At 40.7% G+C, this 20,567-nt stretch overlaps 1 protein-coding gene across 18 annotated transcripts in view; it reads right to left on the bottom strand.

Annotated features, from left to right (window-relative positions):
* LOC137325831 (calcium/calmodulin-dependent protein kinase type II delta chain) overlaps positions 1–20,567 on the bottom strand; it is a 419,005-nt gene that overhangs the window by 79,707 nt on the left and 318,731 nt on the right. For 10 of the 18 annotated variants that reach the window (XM_067990934.1, XM_067990937.1, XM_067990935.1 and 7 more), the window contains 4 exons: positions 19,240–19,362; positions 18,262–18,345; positions 15,590–15,632; positions 2,039–2,079 (listed from right to left, as the gene is read on the bottom strand). In XM_067990934.1, coding sequence (XP_067847035.1) covers positions 2,039–2,079; positions 15,590–15,632; positions 18,262–18,345; positions 19,240–19,362 — 291 coding nt within the window. The remainder of the gene's footprint in view (positions 1–2,038; positions 2,080–15,589; positions 15,633–18,261; positions 18,346–19,239; positions 19,363–20,567) is intronic. The other 8 variants (XM_067990952.1, XM_067990940.1, XM_067990939.1 and 5 more) reach the window with 1 other exon arrangement.

The raw sequence follows: 20,567 nt of genomic DNA, 5'->3' as shown, positions 1-20,567 counted from the left end.
TATGTCAGCTGGTCTACATGAAGGCAGTAAAGTTTGAACAGCATATCTGGCTAAGTGGTAGTACAAACTTAAAGGGTACCCTCAAGATAAATGCTGATGATGTTCCCATGGCATCTACTTGTACCACCCCCCACTTGAGGAAGTGTGGTCTCAAACCCTTGATTGGGCAATTTAACAATCTTTTTATGTACTTTGTAATCCTAGATGGTACTCCTGAAAATGTGGCACCTTTATCAAGGAATCTTATTTGCAACTGAGAGGTGAAAGGACCTGCAAACTTTGTTTTGCAGCATAGTTAGTTGGTCATGATATCCTTTTGTCAACAGGTATCAGAAGTACTTAGCAAACATGCATCTATGCATTCAATTCAATACACTGGACAGCATCATGTCAGTGTCTTCTGCTATCACCAATCCTTCAGTCTTCCTCTGATAATCTTCCCTTGACCCTAAATAAGATTCTCTGTATCCTTGTAGACTGTCACTCTTAGCCTAATATCAAATAATATCAATATGCGAAGCATGAAAGGCTGTCTAAATAGGCACCTTGGTGATAAGTTGACAGGAGACACAAATGAAGATTATGCAGCTTTTCTGTGGCATACATGGCAGCTTAAAGAGCTATGGAATATCACATAATAATGAATGCTATACCCAAAGGTACTTATGGCTCAAAAGAGTTTTCTTTACTCCTTCAACAAAATGACTGGTGTTTGTTCATATCCAGAGCTTACTGCATTGACAATTCTGGGATTTCATTTCCAAATCTTTTGAGCATATGTCTACCACAGATCCATAGCCTAATTCAACATAGGTGGAGGGGAGAAACACAATAAAGGGATGAAGAGGAGAAGGAATGTGCAGAGTGCAAATTGGTGCCAATTCATACAAAGAATTCAGTTCCACTGATATTGGGGGGTAAAGGTTGGTCCTAATACCTAGTCTCTATCCCAATTCAACAATGTTAGGAGAAAATGACCTGAGGCCAATGATTCTATGATATCACTTATTCCAACTTGGACTTCAAAAGTGAGATGAGATTGATGCACCAAACCAGAGGCTTCTTTATTCTTCCAATATTTTGTAGCCTTTCCAAAAGTGTAGAGAGCTGGTATATTGGAGGCTTGGAAAAATTCACAATGTAAATTAGTGAGTGACCATATAGTAAAAGAAATGCCTTTCTACAGTAGGTATAATTTTTGAAACCAGTACTTGCTATCGATCAGGCCATAGAATTACTCTAGCAAAAAATCTCAGGAATTAACTTGAACAAACAGAAATTCTTACTTGTAGCACTAGGGTCAAGATTCCAATATGAGGAAAATAAACTCATGTGGGATTAAATACATACACAGCATCACGTAGTCCCAGGTGGAAAAAACATTCTTTGTGATCTTTCTCTTTCCTTTATTGATTTTACCCTGATTTTCTAGGGTATGCAAAAAATCATGTATATTTGTGGTCACATCATCTTTGCAAATAGTTGGCCAATTCTAGTTTTAACAGTTAGGGTTAGTGTTAGGGTTATATTCTTCTGAGTGGAAATGGCAGAAATCAAATGAGCACACAGGTGACTAAGCTAATTCAAGGTAAGTGTTCACAATAGAGTTTAAGTAAATTTAAAATGCCAGTAAGTGGTAATTGGATAAGTCAGTGACGCACATAACCGAGGTGTATAATCATTTTGGCTATTTCTTAAATGAACCTATGAAAATCTGTGGTTAGATCCAAATCTGTAGGAATTTATTTTTGTAACTGAAGAGGATTTTCTAAAGCTAATCTCCTCAATTAGCACCAGCATGGGAATACAGCTTCCCTCAGTGATATCTGACTTCTTGTCTGCAAGGAAAAGGGTTGGTTAAAAATAAACCTCCATTAGTGTGCAGGATGGGAAGCTATTTTTATGAAAGCCACATGAGCCTGCATGTTTGTCAATAGTGATAAAAAGACAGAGGGAAAACATAGCAGAGAAATGCAGAATCACAAGAATAAAAAATGTGGCACGTCAGTACTTGTGACTTTGTTAAATTCAAACTTACCTTTACTCCATCTGTCTTCTTGTTCATCAAACTCTTTGCTGCTGTAAATTGATAACAAAGATCATAATTAGGTGCACAATGTCCAAGAGTCACAAGCATTTTTTTGGCAAAGCCAGTACTGTTTAACTTGCAGCAGCAGCAGTAGTAGTAGTTAAAGAGCTGCTACAAGCCAAAATTAATTTTGCCGCAGCTGAAAGCAATCATAGTTAGGCAGAAAAAACCCAAGGCAAATTTATAGACGGCAGGCAAAAGTCAAATTTAAATTCAAATAGCAAGCAGGGATTATTAATCAATCAGGCAGTGATTGCTTCGAGATGCAAAAATGCCCGATTAGTGGCTTAGGGTCTTACCTTACAGGGAACACATTCCAAATAAAGTGGAGAAAGGAAAAAAAGGGAGGAACAAAAAACAAACAGGTTTATGATCAGGTCACTTCTGTCTCAACATTTCCCGATACAAGTAGGTATCAAATCTGTAAAACCTTAAAAGGAATTGGGGACTTTTTTTTCTGTAACTGGTCTTAAGCAACAGTTTCAAACAAAAACATATAAAATATTACCAAAAATAATGAGGAATTAATAAAGGTAGTTAAGTTGCTAGCTGCATTTCTCATAACCAAAACAAAAGTGCTGTATAATATCCCTTTTGTGTGGCTGTTTGTTTTTGCTTAAAATTGGTCAATTATATCCACCAGGATAACAGGAGTATGTTTGCCTAGAATCAGATTTTGTTTGACAATTATATCTAAAACGACAGCTTAAAGATGTCATGTTGAAACTCATTGGGCATGATTTTAACATTGAAAAACAGGTCACTTCTGTTTCAAGTCCTCTCCCTGGCTGCTCTCCCATCCGACTGAGATCAGCCAGTCAATCAGACCGGTCAGTCGGACGGCAAGCCGACACAAAAATAAAAGACGTCCTTTCGTCAAAATCGTAAGGACGTACGGGTTTCCCGTCTGCAATTTGACCCACTCCACCCCCTTTCCGGTTCGGGGTCAAAATAATGCCCATGATTTTTTAGAGATTTATTTTTGATTTGTTAAAATACAGCCTACTTAAATAAGGAAACTGCCTCCGGATATCTGTATAAAATTTAGCAACTCTTCTTTTGCAGTATTATAGTTGGAAATATACAGAACAATATAATTTAGATTAGAATTAATCCTTCCCCATACATTATTAAGGGCATAGATTTCATTACTTTGTATATGCCACAGAGCTCAGGAGCATAGACCCTACATTTCTCCCAATCTCCTGCTGTAAATTCAGTGGAAGATGGGCGCAACCCCTGGAGAAACAGCATAAAAGGCTGAAAGTTGTCACGCTCTTCTTCCAGGGATTCTGCCAATCTCCTGCCAAAATTATGGCGAAAGATTGGGACAACCACACAAATTCAGAACCATTATACTCTACATTTTTGCAACGGCGCATAAACAATTTTTCATTCAGAAATTTCCTTAGTTGATCCACAAAGTCTATTATGCTGATTACACCAAACATCTGCAAATTTATTCATCCAATTTATTTTGATAGCCAAATTAAAAGGAACATTAGAACAGGAGTAGGCCATTCACCCCACATGCCTGTTGTGTCATTCAATTAGATCATGGCTGATCTATACCGCAACTCCATTTACCCACTGTTGATCCATTACCCTTGAAACCCTTACTTAACAAAAATCTATTGATCTCAGTCTTGAAAATTTCAATTGACCAAGCATTCACAGCCTTTTGGGGAAGAGAGTTCCTGATTTCCACTACCCTGTGTGTGAAAAAATGTTTCCTGATTTCACTCCTAAATGGCCTCGCTCCAATTTTAAGATTATGCCCTCTTGTTCTGGATTCCCCCACCAGAGGAAAGAATTTTATTGTATCTACCCTGTCGAATCCCTTAATCATTTTAATGATCTCGATTAGATCATTGCTTAATCTTCTAAACTCAAGGAAATACAAACCAAGTTTATGCAACCTGTCCTCATAATTTAATGTTTCAGTCCTGGTATCATTCTGGGAAATCTGCATAGTACCCTTCTAAGGACAAAATGTCTTTCCTGAGGTTCAGTGCCCAAAATTGAATGTAGTACTCCAGATGAGGTCTGACAAGGCTCTGTACCACTGGAGCATCACTTTCTCCCCATTGCATTCCAAACCCCTTGCGATAAAGGCCAACATTCCATTAGCCTTTTTGATTACTTTTTGTACCTATGCACTTCCAGTGATTGTGTACATAGACACCTAAATCTCTTTGCTCCTCCATAGTTTCTAGTCTCACACCATTAAGAAAATATCCCAATTTGTCTTTCTCAGATCCAAAGTGGATGACCTCACTCTTCCCACATTGAACTTCATCTGCCATAGTTTTGCCTACTCATTTAGTCTGTCAATGTCCTGCTCCCATCTGCACAACTGATTGTGCCTCCCAACTTAGTTATTGGCAAACTTGGATATACAACTCTTTTTCTTCAGCGAGGTCATTGATATATATGATGAAAAGCTGGGGCACCAGTACAGATTCCTGGATAACAACACTTGTCACATCCCGCCAATCAGAGTACATTCCCCATATCCCTACCTCCCAAACAATTACCAATCCATGTCACAAGGTTACCTCCAATTCTGTGCGTTTACACTTTTGCTAATAATCTCATGTGGAATCTTATCAATTGCCTTTTGGAAGTCCTTATAGACAACATTCATTGACATCCACCATGCTAGTGACCTCTTCAAAAAATGCAGCTAGATTAGTCAGGCATGACCCACCCTAAATCCATGCTAAGTCTCTGATCAGCTCATACTTGTCCAAGTTCACAGTCACTCTGGCCCTGATGATAGATTCCAGTAACTTCCCCAAATCCCCCATAACTGATGTTAAATTGACTGGTCTGTAGTTACCTGGCTTCGCTCTCCATCCCTTAAATAATGGAGTGATATTTGCAAAACATGGCCAAATTATATTTATGTTCCTTTGGTAATATTTGTTCCATAGTTTATATTCCAACCTCCAATTTCTGTCTGCACCCAATAAATCACGTGACATTGTTGCCTGTGAAGCCAGGTTTAATATTTTCTCATGTTTACAACCCAGATGAAATAATCACCCTCCCTAAAATTGGCAGTCCTGTTATTCATAGAATCGCAAAGTTATCTACAGCATATAAAAAACCTGTGTTTTTAAATATATTCCAAGAAATTGTGCAATTTTATATATTGCACTATGAACTTATTGAGTGAATGACTGTTTTGTCACAAACTTAGCAGAAGCTGCTTATATTAAGTACTATTGATAAAAAGAATAATAATTACACGGTCGCAACAGATCAAGTGACTAGTCATTTCTCTCTCCCCTCCAAACATCTGAATTTACAAAAGATAAATTGTAAATTAATCCATTGGGCCTTTTTTGCAAAGCTAATCCCACTATAACTGAAAGGATCTCACAGCTAAATATTACCCAACAATAAAGTCTGACATGCAGTTTGATGAAAGGAAGGGGAAGAGAGGGAAAAGAACAAAACGAAGATATTTAACATCAAAGAACACTGAAGAACAAACCAACAAGAGAAGACATTTACATCCTTTTATGTTGTCAACTTTTATGCAGAATTGATTATCTGATTTGTCACTGATACATGCCAAAAATAATTTGCAATACTACTCTGTATTTTTCAGCCAGTCTTGTATGCTCTAAATAGCTAATGATGCAAGCTGACAACCGAAATAATTTAAACAACACAAGGACTTCAATATGGATTATAGAAATTTTGGGAGCAAGGGTTTCTGATAACAGTTGTCAACAGGTGCACTTAGTAATGATGAAATAAAAACAAAAAGCCATTACTTTGCAAGTCATGCACTCTAACTTGATTACAAAAAACAAAGAAATACATCAAACTATTTTGTTTTTGTCAGGTTTACAATATTTTCCAAAAATCTATGGTTTGCACTTGTTCTATTACACCGTAAATATACAATCTACTCCTCTTAATCCAAAATTGCTTAATTTGAATTATCTGTTAATTAGAATTAACATTGTGCAGGAAAAACCTGTACTGTTTTATTGAAGTTGCTTAATTCGTACTACTGGATAATACAACATTTTTCAAGCAAAAAATGACTTTGAATTAACAGGAGTAGACTGTACATAGAAGCAGCAATTTATGGTACTAAGTGTATAAATAGGCCATCGTGTAACAGCTGACTAAATTGTCAACTAAAGAATTGTTTTAAAATTCTAATATTTGCTTGTACAAATTCTGCAGGTATTCGTTACCTTGCACTGCGTTACCGAAGGAAGAATTACATTTGATAAAGCAAAATAGCAGAGCTGCCACAAATGGAGTGAACAACTGCTGAGCTAGAACATGTGGGGGGGGGGGTTAAATTGGATAAGCCCTGAAAACGGACGCGGGGATCGCAGTCCTTGATTAACCTGCACCCATTCATCGCGCTGCAGGCAGGATGTTAAATTCGTGCTGCCTGATTTCCATGATTACTGCATGCAGCCAACGCTACCTGTGCTGTTCATTGGCTGCATGCATCAGTAGGGGGCCGATATCAGCTTGCACCTCTTAAAGGGGAGGTACACTGTGGCTGAAGGAATTGGTGTTAGGGAGTGGATTGCTTTGGAAGAAGTTTTGTGAAGATGTCTCAACTGGTGAGAGGGCGTGCACCAAGGTTTTCTAATAATGCATTGGAGGCCTTGGTGCAAGAGTTGGAGAGAAGGAGAGACACCCCCCATCCGCAGGGGTGCAGGAGGCCCTCGAGACATATGCTCAGGAGGCAATGGGAGGAAATAGCGGCTGAGGTCAATGCCAGAAATATAGTTCCAAGAACATGGATGCAGGAAGAAGTTTATTAATGATCTGACATGAGTTATCAAGGTGAGTGAATTCAATCTTCAAATAGCATATCCTACCAAATGCACCACGAGCCTCATCCAATGCTCAATTCACTACATCCCCATCACCCACCTACCAACAATCTCTATCAATCAGTACTTGACCCTTCAATTTATATGGTTTATCTCACCCTCACACACTTAGCACTCTTGCAAACCTCACACCCACAACGCACAGATCACACACTGGCAGCTGTTCAACCATGATAGCCACATCACCCAAACATGTTGCAGGACACTCACCGACACATTTCCCTCTTTGTTGCAGGAGAAGGTGGCGCATAACAGGAGGCAGCAACAAAAAAATTGGAGGAGGACAAGCGGGTCTGCACGTTTTAACTCCCATGGAGGAATCAGTGCTGGCCACCATGGGAGAGGGCATCGCTGAGGTCGTGGCCACTGGTGGCATCGATAATGAGAGTCTCTGCATACCTAATCCTCCCTCTCTTCTCACTTCTCCCTCATCCCACGATCTCTTCTGACCCACAAGCTACAGATGGTGTAAATACGCAATCAAGGAGCATGGAGGAATCCAGTTCCAACTTGGCACAGGGCTTTGCGCAGAGCTTGGAGCCCATCCTTTCCAACATGGAACAGATGGTCACCTCCATCAGCACACCTGTGGAACCCACCATGATGCAGTGTCTGATGACCGATGTCACAGCTTCCATTGCAAAACAAACAGCTTCCACCAAAGGTCTGACTGCTGCATTGGAAGCTCAGACTGCTGGCATCGTGGCTCTGGATACCACTGTTAAAAGCAGCTTCCAGGGCGTCACAGCAGTTCATCAATCTGTTCTCCAACAGATCACCAGGATTGCTGAGCCGCCGCCCTGGGAGAATGGCAGTGGTTCCATGGAACAGGAATCTGCTGTCCTCTCTCAGGATGACAGCATTCCTGCTCCCGCCCCGCCACTCCGCCAGTGCCCTTGCTGTTGCCTGTCAGCCAGCCAGCCCAGGCTACTGCAGCTCAGGCCGAGATGGTGCAGTCTGAAGCCGAGCCCTCTAGGCCCAGAGCTGCTCGAGGTTGTCCTCCAAGACCATCTGCAGTCTCCTCAATTGAAGGTCAGCAGTCTTCCATCTCCCATACTGTAGCCACTGGGGAAGCACCTTGTACGAGCACTAGGAAAGGTAATGGCACACGGAAGACAGGCACTAAGGGAATGCACCACTAGCCTCATCCAATGCACACAAACTAAAACTAATGAATGAATTGATAAATTTGGATATGAATTTGCATTTGGTGGTGGTTTTTATTTCTGCGGTGAACTAAGGGAGGAACCAATCTGTGTTGTCAGAAAGAGGACGATATGATGGTCAGTGATAGGCGAAAGGTAAGGAGTGTGGGACTGTTGGTGAATGGGGAGGTGTAGTTTAGGTTACTGGTATCGCTCATGAATAATCTAATCACGTAGATCCCTGGCAGAGAGGGACTGTCTACGTTGTAGCCTCCCTTCCTCTTCCTCCACTTTCTCCTGCTCCTGCTCCTCAGTTTCTCACCTGATAGGTGTTGGCAAGGGCTGTTAACCTCATAATGGCCAGGTTGTGCAGCATGCAGCATGCTACCTCAAAACTCGATACCACTCAGCTGAGCAGTCCAAACTTGCTTGAGGATGCTGATGGTGTGCTCTATAATGTTCTTTGTGGCAGCATGACTCTCATTGCAGGCCTACTGTGCACATGTGCATGGGTTCCTGATCAGATTCATGAGCCATGTCATGAGGGGATAACCCTTGTTGCCCAGTAGCCAGCCTTTGACTTGCCATGCTGGTTCAAATACAGATGGAACAGAGGATTGCCGCAGAATGAAAGATTCATGATTGCTGCCCAGGATAGCGAGCATTCACCTGCATGATGCACTGCTTGTGGTCGCACACCAGCTGCACATTGATAGAGTGGAATCCCTTGATGAATATGGCTGAGTTCAGATAAGGAGCACGCAAGGCAATGTGCGTGAAGTCAATGGCACCTTGCACCATGGGGAAGCCTACAATCTGTGCAAAACCTCATGCTCGCTCCTCCTTAGAATCATAGAAAATTTACGGCACAGAAGGACACCTTTTGGCCTATCGTGTCCGCACTGGCCGAAAATGAGCCATCCAGCCTAATCCCACTTTCCAGCTCTTGGTCCGTAGCCTTGTAGGTCACAGCACTTCAGGTGCACATCCAGGTACTTTTTAAATGAGTTGAGGGTTTTTGCCTCTGCCACCCTGTCAGGCCGTGAGTTCCAGACCCCCACCACCCTCTGGGTGAAAAATTTTTTCCTCAGCTCTCCTCTAATCCTTCTACCGATCACTTTAATTCTATGAACCCTGGTTATTGACCTCTCTGCTAAGGGAAATAGGTCCTTCCTATCCACTTTATCTAGGCCGCTCATAATTATGTACGCCTCAATTAAATCTCCCCTCAGCCTCCTCTGTTCCAAAGAAAACAACCCAGCCTATCCAATCTTTCCTCCAGCTAAAATTCTCCAGTCCTGGCAACATCCTCGTAAATCTCCTCTTTACCCTCTCTCATGCAATTACATCCTTCTTGTAATGTGGTGACCAGAACTGAACACAGTATTCAAGCTGTGGCCTAACCAGTGTTTTATACAGTTCCAACATAACCTCCCTGCTCTTATATTCTATGCCTCAGCTAATAAAGGAAAGTATTCCATATGCCTTCTTAACCACCTTATCTACCTGTACTGCTACCTTCAGGGATCTGTGGATATGCACTCGAAGGTCCCTCACTTCCTCTTCACTTCACATCTTTCAGTATCCTCCCATTTATTGTGTACTCCCTTGCTTTGTTTGCCCTCCCCAAATGCATTACCTCACACTTCTCCAGATTGAATTCCATTTGGCACTTTTCTGCCCACCTGACCAGTCCATTGATATCTTCCTGCAGTCTACAGCTTTCCTCTTCACTATCAACCACACTGCCAATTTTTGTATCATCTGCAAACTCCTTAATCATGCCCCCTACATTTAAGTCCAAATCATTAATATATATCACAAAAAGCAAGGGACCTAGTATATCCAGCTTGTCTCTGGCAAGGGGGAAAGAGATGAATGTGTTTTTCATTATATAGAGCGCCTTAATGACCTCTCTTGAACTGCAAACTGCGAGATGTTGCTTATATCTCCAGCAGCAGCCTGAAAGGAACCAGAGGCATAAAAATTAAGAGCCACTGTCACCTTGACAGCCACAGGCAATGCTGTTTTTGTCCTGCTTTGAGGCCGCAGCATTTGACAGATTTCTGTCATGACCTCTTTTGTGAGCCAACAACGTTTGATTCATTGGTTGTCGCTGAATTAAGGTAAGAGAATTGGTCCCTGAAGACCCTCCATGGATATGGCCTCCTGCTGAGTGCTCTGCTCCTCCTCCTCCCTCTTCCAGCAGCTTGTCCTGCTCTGTGAGGCCTCTCTTCATTCTCCCAGTCATGTTCAATTCCCAGAGGAAGCTCTACCAGGCCACCCATGCTTGGAAGCAACTTTTCTCAGCACAATATTTTAAATGACACAAAAAGTACTGCAAGACCAGCCAGACCACTCCCTGCAGAGAACTTATTCAAACTTTAGCCAAGTACAAAACCCTCCAACAAAAAGTATAATTGCACCAGCAGCCAGAAGACATAATCCTGCAACTAACCTGTAAGTACTTCATTATCCTTTTAAATAGCGCTGGTGGGCAGTCCTTCATGCTGTTTAACATTGTGATCAGCTGTGCGAGGTTAAGACAGGGCACTCACTGGAGTGTGAAGTTGCAAATTGACAGTGGTGGCTTCAAATCAGTGTTGCACACTGATTCGCGTCGTGATCTCCCTGCTCTACATGCTGCTGGCGGTTGTTAATCGCGCACAAACCCCTTTACCAAGATGGTGTCCTGCGCACTTCCTGTCGGAAGTGTGTACACATCTCAGACTCCATTTTCGAGTCTTAGTTGGCCGTGTAGCGCCTAATAAACGAGCGCTACACGGCTCACTTTAACCCCCGCGATGTCTTTGATTAATCCTGAAAACTCTCTCCGCTGACGAAACAGATTGAAATGCACCAAATCTGCTCCACTGAAATCAAGTTTTAAGATTTTATGATATTATTTAGGCAGAATTCTATTCTAATATTTTTATATTGCATTCATACAAATTTGGGATGAATCATAAGCAAAAAACTGTATATTGATTATATCCAAATTTTCAAGTCTTAATCACAACTTGAAACCAAATGATAATTTTCTTTAATCTTAAAAACTAATTCCTAAACCAATAAAATACACACATATTTAATAGCATAATAGCAAAAAAAAGCACAGAATGACTAACGGCTATTTCATCCAGCAAGCAGAGTACATTCTACCAACCTCTTCAATCTCCTGAGGGAAAGATGGAATCCTTAAAAGCTAATCAAAAAATCTTCCAAAGCTTTATCCATTCCCACATTTATACTATTGAGCGCTGGCCATTGCCGTCCAAAGGTAACATTGGCTGTCCCTCCCTCCGGTCCGAGCAGCACAGGAACACAGCATTGTGTCCAATGAGTAATTAAACTTCTCATGTTTGCGTTTATCCCTTTGCTGTTGGGGCCGCGCATACTGCCTTAAAAGACTATTTGCAACAGCAACTATCCACACCTCTCCTTAGTGAGCCTCCTAATACAATGGTTTGTCTCGCCCCATTTTCCATCAACATGTACTAATTCACTCAGACCACGTGACTCACCTTCTCCTCATTATTTTTGGAGTCCAGTCTCCATATAGCCTTTGCTTACCTCATTCAAATCAAGAAATACAATACTATTTACATGTTAACAGCATAATCTGCTGCTGGTATATTTTGCTGTTGCTACCTTAAACAACTTGTGTTTCTTTTATAGTGCTTCCATTTTTTTTTGCCTCAGTCACCACCCCTGTAAATTTCAGTTCTGGCTATCTGATGATAGGATGGAAATGGCACAATTCTGGGTATCAGGAATTTAATTTCTGAAGAAAGGCCAGGCAGTTGAGTTCATTTCTTTGGCAAAAAGATGACTTGAAGGTGACCTTATTGATGGTGATTTTTTTAAGATTGATCCAGGCAAATTGTTCACTTTAATGAAGAGTTCAAAGATCTTGGGACACAAGTTGATGTTAGAAATATGGGAAAACAGGCAGAACTTTTTTTATACATAAAATTACATTTTTGGAATAAGTTACCAGAGGAGTGAACATTATAAATGGGTTTGAGAGGCCGTAGGTACATTTCCAAAAGGATGCTAACTTCAGTGAGTTGAAAAGGGATCTCTGTCCAGGTGGATTGGAATCATAAATTGGTAGGCAAAACAGTAACTGAACAATGGGAGGCCTTCAAGGAGGAGATGGTTCAGGTACATTCCCAAGAGGGGAAAAAGGAAGGACATCCAAAGCTAGAGTTCCCTGGATGACTAAAGATATGGAGATTAAAATGAAACTGAAAAAGGAGGCTTATGACAAGTGTAAAATTGTTAGAGTAGAGAACCAAGCTAAATACAGGAAGTACAAAAGAGATCTGAAAAAGTAAATCAGAAGGGTAAAGAGAGAGTATAAGAATAGATTAGCGGCTAACATAAACGGGAACCCAAAAGTCTTTTGTAAACATATAAATAGTAAAATGGTAGTCAAAGGAATGGTGGGACTGATTAGGGGCAAAAAAGGAAGTCTTGTGGAGGCAGAAGGCATGGCTGAGATACTAAATGAATACTTTGCATCAGTTTTCACTAGAGAAGAGGTTGCTGCCAATGTAGCAGTAAAGGAGGAGATAGGAGAGATATTGGATAGGATAAAAATAGATAAAAAGGAGGTACTTAAAAGGTTGGCAGTACTCGAAGTAGAAAAGTCACCCGGTCCAGATGGCATGCATCCTAGGTTACTGAGTAAAGTAACGGTAGAAATTTCAGAGGTTCTGGCCACAATCTTCAAATCCTCCTTAGATATGGGGGCAGTGCCAGAGGACTGGAGGATTGCAAATGTTACATGCCCGGGAGAGGGATAAGCCCGGCAATTACAGGCCAGTCAGCCTAACGTCAGTCGTGGAGAAACTATTAGAGACAGTAATCTGGGACAAAATTAATTGGCATTTCGAAAATTATGGGCTAATAAATGAAAGTCAGCATGGATTTGTTAAAGCAAAATCGTATTTGACTAACTTGATTAAGTTCATTGATGAAGTAATGGAGAGGGTTGATGAGGGTAGTGTGGTTGATGTTGCGTGTATGGACTTTCAATAGGCATTTGATAAAGTACCATATAATGGACATGTTAGCAAAATTAAATCCCATGGGATTGAAGGGACTGTGGCAGTGTGGATACAAAATTGGCTAAGGGACAGAAAGCAGAGAGTAGTGGTGAACGGCAGTGCCGCAGACTGGAGGGAAGTATACAGTGGTGTACCCCAGGGGTCAGTATTAAGACCATTGCTCTTTTTGATATATATTAACAACTCGGACTTGGGTATACAGGGAATAATTTTAAAGTCTGCAGATGATGCAAAACTCAGGAATGTAGTAAACAATGTGGAGGATAGTAACATACTTTAGGAGGACGTAGACAGACTGGTGAAATGGGCAGACACATGGCAGATGAAACTTGATGCAGAGAAGTGTGAAGTGATGCATTTTGTAGGAAGAATGAGGAGAGGCAATATAAACTAAGTGGTACAATTTTAAAGGAGGTACAGAAACAGAGACACCTGTGGGTGTATATACACAAATCTTTGAAGGTGGCAGGACAAGTTGAGAAGGTTGTTAAAAAAGCATATGGGATCCTGGGCTTTACAAATAGAGGCATAGAGTACAAAAGCAAGGAAGTTATGCTAAACCTTAATAAAACACTGGTTAGGCCTCAGCTGGGATACTGCGTTCAATTCTGGGAACCTTACTTTAGGAAGGATGTCCAGGCCTAGAGAGGGTGCAGAAGAGATTTACTAGAATGGTACCAGGGATGAGGGAACTTCAGTTATGTGGAGAGACTGGAGAAGCTGGGTTTGTTCTCCTTAGAGCAGAGAAGGTTAAGAGGAGATTTAGTAGAGGTGTTCAAAATCATGAACGGTATTGATAGATTAAATGAGGAGAAACTGTTTCCAATGCAGAAGGGTCAGTAACCACAGGACACAGATTTAAAGTGATTGGCAAAAGAGCCAAATGCAACATGAGGAAACATTTTTTTTTACACAGAGAGTTGTAATGATCTGGAATGCACTGCCTGAAAGGGTGGTAGAAGAAGCAGATTCAATAATAACTTTCAAAAGGGAATTGGATAAATACTTGAACGGAATCAATTTACAGAACTAAGGGGAAAGAGCAGGGGGGTGAGATTAATTGGATAGCTCTTTCAAAGAGCTGGCATAGGCATGATACGCCAAATGGCCTCAGTCAGTGCTGCAACATATTATGATACTATGACTATGAGAAGGGTTTGAGAGATATGAGAAGGTAGGTAAGTAGGTGAGGTTGATAAAAAAAGGCCTAATAATATTTCCTTATACCTAAAAATTCATAATTTAAGTTCAAACAAACGATGTAAATCTGGAGCAACTGAGAGCCTTTTCTAAATTGACCGTCTCTTTTACACAAATCTGAATTTGTACCCTCTACATTTCCTGCAAAGCAGTCTCCCTTTAATCTCAAACTAACCACAAATTTTCTCCTCTAAATTATTAAGTAGAGATATATGTTAAGTTCTTTCTCAGTTGATACTCAATTTCCTGCCTGATTCACCATTCCTTTATGTTCCCCAAATCACCTGTGCTCAGCATCCTATGGAACTTCATAGGTTGTGTTAATTCTGCTAACTGCTGCTTTTTCTCATGTGAAACTCTCCAATCTACTGTAGTGCCTAAAACCTGGTTGGTTCAGTTCATCAAGAATCTTATTTTTAAATAATTATATCATTAAGATTTCCTTCAGCAGATTTGGAACTGGCTGTAAATTTATGCATACACTCTTTACATAAAATTGAACATTAACCCGGTTCTCTAGTTTTCTCTTCTTTTGACCCAGTTTCTTTTACAATATGCTACTTTGCCCTATTTTTCTCTACAAACTCAAAAACCTAATTATCTTTATTATCAGGTATCATCTGACTCTTACAATGAACCTAGGTCCCACACTTACCCCAAAATATTTTAGAATACTATATTGACCAATTTATCCTTTTTCTCCCCACAGTTATTCAGAACGTATCATACCGTTTACCATAAGACGACCTGAAGAGGCATTTGATAATCAGAATAAAACCAAACAGGTGCTTTAATAGCTTTAGATAATTTACACACTGGAGGCAAAAGTTGCAAATGCAGACAAAGCTGTGAATAAATAAATGTTAAAAACTGAACCTAGAAAAACAGACAGCAATTGATAAAATGCTTCCTCCACACAACATTGACCATTATGAAATACTTACTGCTACATTGATCAAATTTACATTGATATATGCATCTGACAAACATAAATTATCACAGAGAATTGTTGTGTAAGCGTAACAAACAATCTATTATGAATATTTCTAAAATTGCTGACTTCATTATACCACAAATAGTGACTAAAGATGGATGTGGAATTTTGGAAGAAAATGGTTTCTAAATCCAAAAGATTTTAAGCTTTCTGCACAATTAATATGTAGACAGGGGATGCACAAGCAGCATCATTTGCACACGTACCCGAGAAGTTTCTTGTGGCCAGCATTGTTGTGAGAATAGCCCCCTGGAAAGGTTGAAGAAAACAAAAATGAGGAACAACTTCTGGCAAAGTAGATCTTATATACAACTAAAATCAATTATCGAATGATGTGTCCACATTCTGGCTCAGCTCAACAGGCAGGATTTAAAAAAAAATGTTTATTAACTTTTCAGCCTTTACACACGTATGTGTGTTTGGTCAAGTCAGTGTAAGTTTTGTTCATGCAATATTTATAGCGACATGCAAGAATACACGGAGTGAATTTCCACGTGGTGTGTTGTGCCATTTTTACACCAATGGAAAAAAAAATTGTGCATGCTGGTCACCTGGAGAGGTATTTGCAGAAGACTCTCATTTACATACCCATTGTATCAGTGATTGGCATAAATCCAATGTAAAACGGGTGCAATCTGCTAAAGTGGATGGAAATTAGAGGGCAGTCTTTAAAAAGACAGTTCAGCCTGCACAATTCAGCAGCAGACTAGGGAACAAGCAGGCTCACTCGCTTGCCTCTCAGCTAACTTCGCTGCATGTCTCATTAATCTTTTTCTGACACTTTTCTAGAATGTCGACTATAGGAGCAGCTGACACACGCAGCCTAACAAAGAATCAAGGCGTGGTACACAGGCAGAGAGGATGCCATAATTTCACAAACTTAGACCTGCAAATTCTCCAAGGAATTTGTCTTCAGGAGACACAAACTGCTGGGTGTCCTTGGCAGAAATGTCACTCATGTCACCTGAAGGGAGGTGGCACTGGCACTGAATGCCTGCATTCACCTACAAGACTGCAGACCAGTGCTGCAAGAAGTTCAATGACCTTACCAGGGCAGGCAAGGTAATACTGCTCCTTTTCTTCTTTGCCCACCCTGGGCACCACTTTAAAGCAACACTTCCTCAACTAACCTTTCACAATGCAGTTCTTTTAAGGGGTAGGGGGGTCTCTAACTGGGAATCTTGAACTATGGATACCCAGGTCCCATAACAGCAATTACTTACATGCACAACCCTAAAACCCTTCCTCCACTTTAACAGGCTGATACCCTCACGTCTCTTTTTCAGTTCTCCCATGCTACTTGGCACACACTCCTCAACAGCAAGTCTTCCTCACATTTATTCAATCATCTTGCACATTGTCCACAAGAGCCAGGCAACCGGTCGGGCACCCCCACCTTGGTACACCTCGTGCTCTACGAAATGAAGGCCAAAGAGCTCATGAGGAGGCACTCTGCTCTTGTCATGGGAGGTGGCACTATGACAGTGGATCCTGTGAGGAGACGCCAGGTTGCCCAGTAACAAACTGCAGCGATGCAGCCAGAAGAGGATCCCTGCCAAGTGCAAGCTGCAATGAAGGGAGGGCCACCTCAGTCCCATGGTCCTTTTATAGAGCATGAGCAGCCAAGCCATCTCTCGCGATACTGGCCCTTAGGTTATAACTACAAGAAGCAGTAGGTTAGATGAAAGCAAAGCACATGTAGCCACTCAGTGGCAGCACATTGTTAGGAAAGAGTAGGTTGCCTCCTGTTCAGTTTGGACTTCACTATAATAAAACAGAAAGTGCACTGACATTGTGTTTTGTTATTTATGGACATTAGAGTCATATGGAAAGGGTGCATTTATTTGGTACTGACTTATTCACTCAGGTGATTATTGGCACGTTCATGTAGGGCATGACAACACATCAAAGAGGGCTAATGTGTTGTCATATTGTAGGATGGGTAGTGGATAAAGGAATGTCCCTTTATTGGAAAGTAGGGAAGGAGGTGGTAAGGCTCACTGTGGTCCACAGAACAGCAGACTTGAGTGAGGAGATCTGTTCTGATGCCCCTTGCAGCAGTTACTGAGGAATCCTCCAAGTGCAGGTTATCGTGATGCTCTCCACCAAGTACATCTGGCTCCAATGGTAACATGACTCCTCACCAGCAATGTCAAAATCCAGCCCGTTTTGGAAGGGGAAGTTGTGAAGGGCACAGTGGGCTATAACTATGCATGACACATGATCTGAAGCATGCTGTAAAGCCACAGCCTTATCTTAACAGTATGCCGGTGAAAATGCACCCCTTACATGTAATGTTTAAACATGCACACACACATTAGCAAGTTAAAAAAATTACAAGATGGTTGACCTTGTGACTGGAGCCATTCTTTTGCTATATTACCAAAATTAAGCATGGAAATGTAATCTGTCTTCTTTCCAGTCTTGGCTCTCCATCACTCCTGTTGCTCATTGAAAGTAACAAGCAGCAGTGTTTAGGCAACTATGGCTAGGTATAGAAAGGTCTTGTGTCCATGTCTAACCTTGGAAATGCAGCAAAGATAGCAGATTTGATTGTGAAACGAGTATTAAGGATTATAAATTATAAAAGTATATAGGTTTGTAGTTTAGAGATGGGCATTTGCTACATCCTTTTGGAACACTTTATTCTACTACAAGAGAAACATATGTACTTACCAGTAAGCTTATGTTTTTTCTCCCCCCCCAAGTCAGTAGCTTCCAAGAAACATCTTGGTGTCACAAGATACTTACGCCAGTGCTTTCCTATTTGAACTCTATGCATAACATAACACATTTCATATAAAAACAAAAGGACATCTAAAATTAGATTGAGGATTATATCTTCAGGGTCAGGGAAGAGAGCAAACTGATATCTGACCTTCAGTTTTCTTCTAGCATTGAATTTCTTCAGGCATTCCACAGTCTCCTGTCTGTGCATACAAGAAGCAACAGTCGATCGTTGCTGAAAAACAAAACCAAAATGCAAGATAAGCATTACTGTTTGTACAAATACTGATGTGGTGTGTTGTACAATAGTAACATTTATAAGTTTAGTAAAAAACCACCTTGTATTTTTCTTAACCGTTTTAGAAGTGATTCATAATTTGGATAAAATCACTCCACTTTAGGGACTTCTATCTGCTGAAGAATTCATATGAGCATACAAAAAGACCATCGAGCTTATTGATGCTCACCATCTGCCCATGGAACATGCACCACCCTCCCCGATTGTTAGTAATGCTAATGCCTGGTGGAAGCAAATAAAAGCAAATGTGGCCAATTTCAGGCAAAACTCTTAAAGACTCATGTTTGCATGCAAGTTTTTAAAAAGAGGTTTGTGAAAATCAGTTTCGACATGGCTGATCAAAACCCAAACAGAAGCTACGTCTGCCCTTCAGGTGGACATAACAGATTGCATAGCACCATTTTTTACGAGCAAGGGAGTTCTCCCGGAGAACTGGTCAACATTTATCCCTTAACTAACTCCACTGAAAACAGATTAACTGGTCATTTATCTTATTGCTATTTGTGGGATCATGTTGTGTGCAAACTGACTGCTGCATTTCCCTACATTACAACAGTGACTACACTTCAAAGGTAAATTACTAGCTGTAAAGTGCTTTGGGATGTGGAAGATCCTATGTAAAGCCAAGTTCTGTCTTTCTTGATACTATTTAACAGGAACAGATTTTTAAAAAACTGATAACTCCACACTCACTTTTTAAATTGTATTTCTAAATAATGACCGCAGAGCCCCATATCTGCTAAAGGACTGAACTATCAGTAATATACCACTGCTAACAGTTTGCACGGAATGATACAGTTGTTATTGATGCAAAAAAAGAGAGCAACTTACACAAATCCATGGATGTTTCAGAGCTTCCGAGGCGGTGATCCGTTTGGCAGGGTTGATTGTTAACATTTTATTGATAAGATCCTTAGCTTCTGGGGTCACTGTATCCCACTCTGGTGATGGAAACTACAAAACACATGAAATGACAGAGCTGCCCAGACAATTATCAATAACTTGATTTTTGCCTGCATAAAACCGTTGCAATTCACATTAGTACTATACTTATGGGGATAGCTGGTCTGTTTAATATTCAATCTACTGCAAGTGTGTTTTGTGAGGAAAAAGTATAAATTTTAACACTATCCGATTGAAAAATCATTGGAGTACTTTTATAAAATACCTATACCCCTTCCAAACTATCTGCGAGACCATGGGTAATTGATTTCCTTTCTGAACTGGTGAAAAACATTCCCTTGTTGAAATGGTTTGAAAAATTCAGACATGTCTTTCAGTTCTGATGTCCCATAATGTTCCGTCTCATGCCTCAACACTGGAATTTCCACAGAAGAAATCACAGGGCAGTCACATCCCTACCTCATGCCAAAATCAAATGCTGCTTCTCTGAAGTGCAGCAGAGCTACAAACACGCTCCACCGCCTTGCCAGGGTAGAAAGAAGAGGAGAAATTGGGACAGAAGAAATAAAACAAAAATGAGACATAAACAAATAGCAAGGAAGCAGGAAATAAAAGAGAAAACACAGGAGACAGAGTGAGAGTGAGGCAGAGCGAGGGCGAGGCACACACACTGAGCGACACACACGTGGAACCACATTTCAGCCATCTATACAGGCTACTGATACAGTTTGCCCCAGCCATCAGAGAAACCCCAGCAGCCAGAAAATAAAGTTGTAAATTGCATGCACACCTGTTTGTTGCCACCAGGATGCAGAAACGGCCTATAATGTAAAGAAGGCAGATTCCACTTCACAGGCCTGGACCAAGGATATTACAGACTTGCTTTGAGTAAGCAATTCTGTAATATAAACACGATAGAAAGGTGAAGCAGGGAAAACTGCTCATTCATTAGCTGGACATAAAATGTCTCCTAACTAAATACCCTGAAGGCCATGTAATTGTGAAGCTTCACTGAGAATTAACCTTACATAAGGTCAATCCACCTCTTTGAAGACTGACATTAAAGAACAAATTCCAATTAGTTGAATGTTCTTCATCAATATAATCCAATTTTTCGATGATGAAGCCTTTATTGTTTTTTCCTTCCCCCTCCTACTTCTCCGAATGCCAGATTTCTAGAGATTTTAGCAAACTCCCCATCAAAGAAAACTGTTTTATTTCTTGAACAGCTTATAAAACTAATCGATACACTTGTT

The sequence above is a fragment of the Heptranchias perlo genome, chromosome 1 (assembly GCF_035084215.1).
Source record: "Heptranchias perlo isolate sHepPer1 chromosome 1, sHepPer1.hap1, whole genome shotgun sequence".
NCBI classification, from domain to species: Eukaryota; Metazoa; Chordata; class Chondrichthyes; order Hexanchiformes; family Hexanchidae; genus Heptranchias; species Heptranchias perlo.
This window is presented reverse-complemented; position numbering and strand designations above follow the sequence as displayed.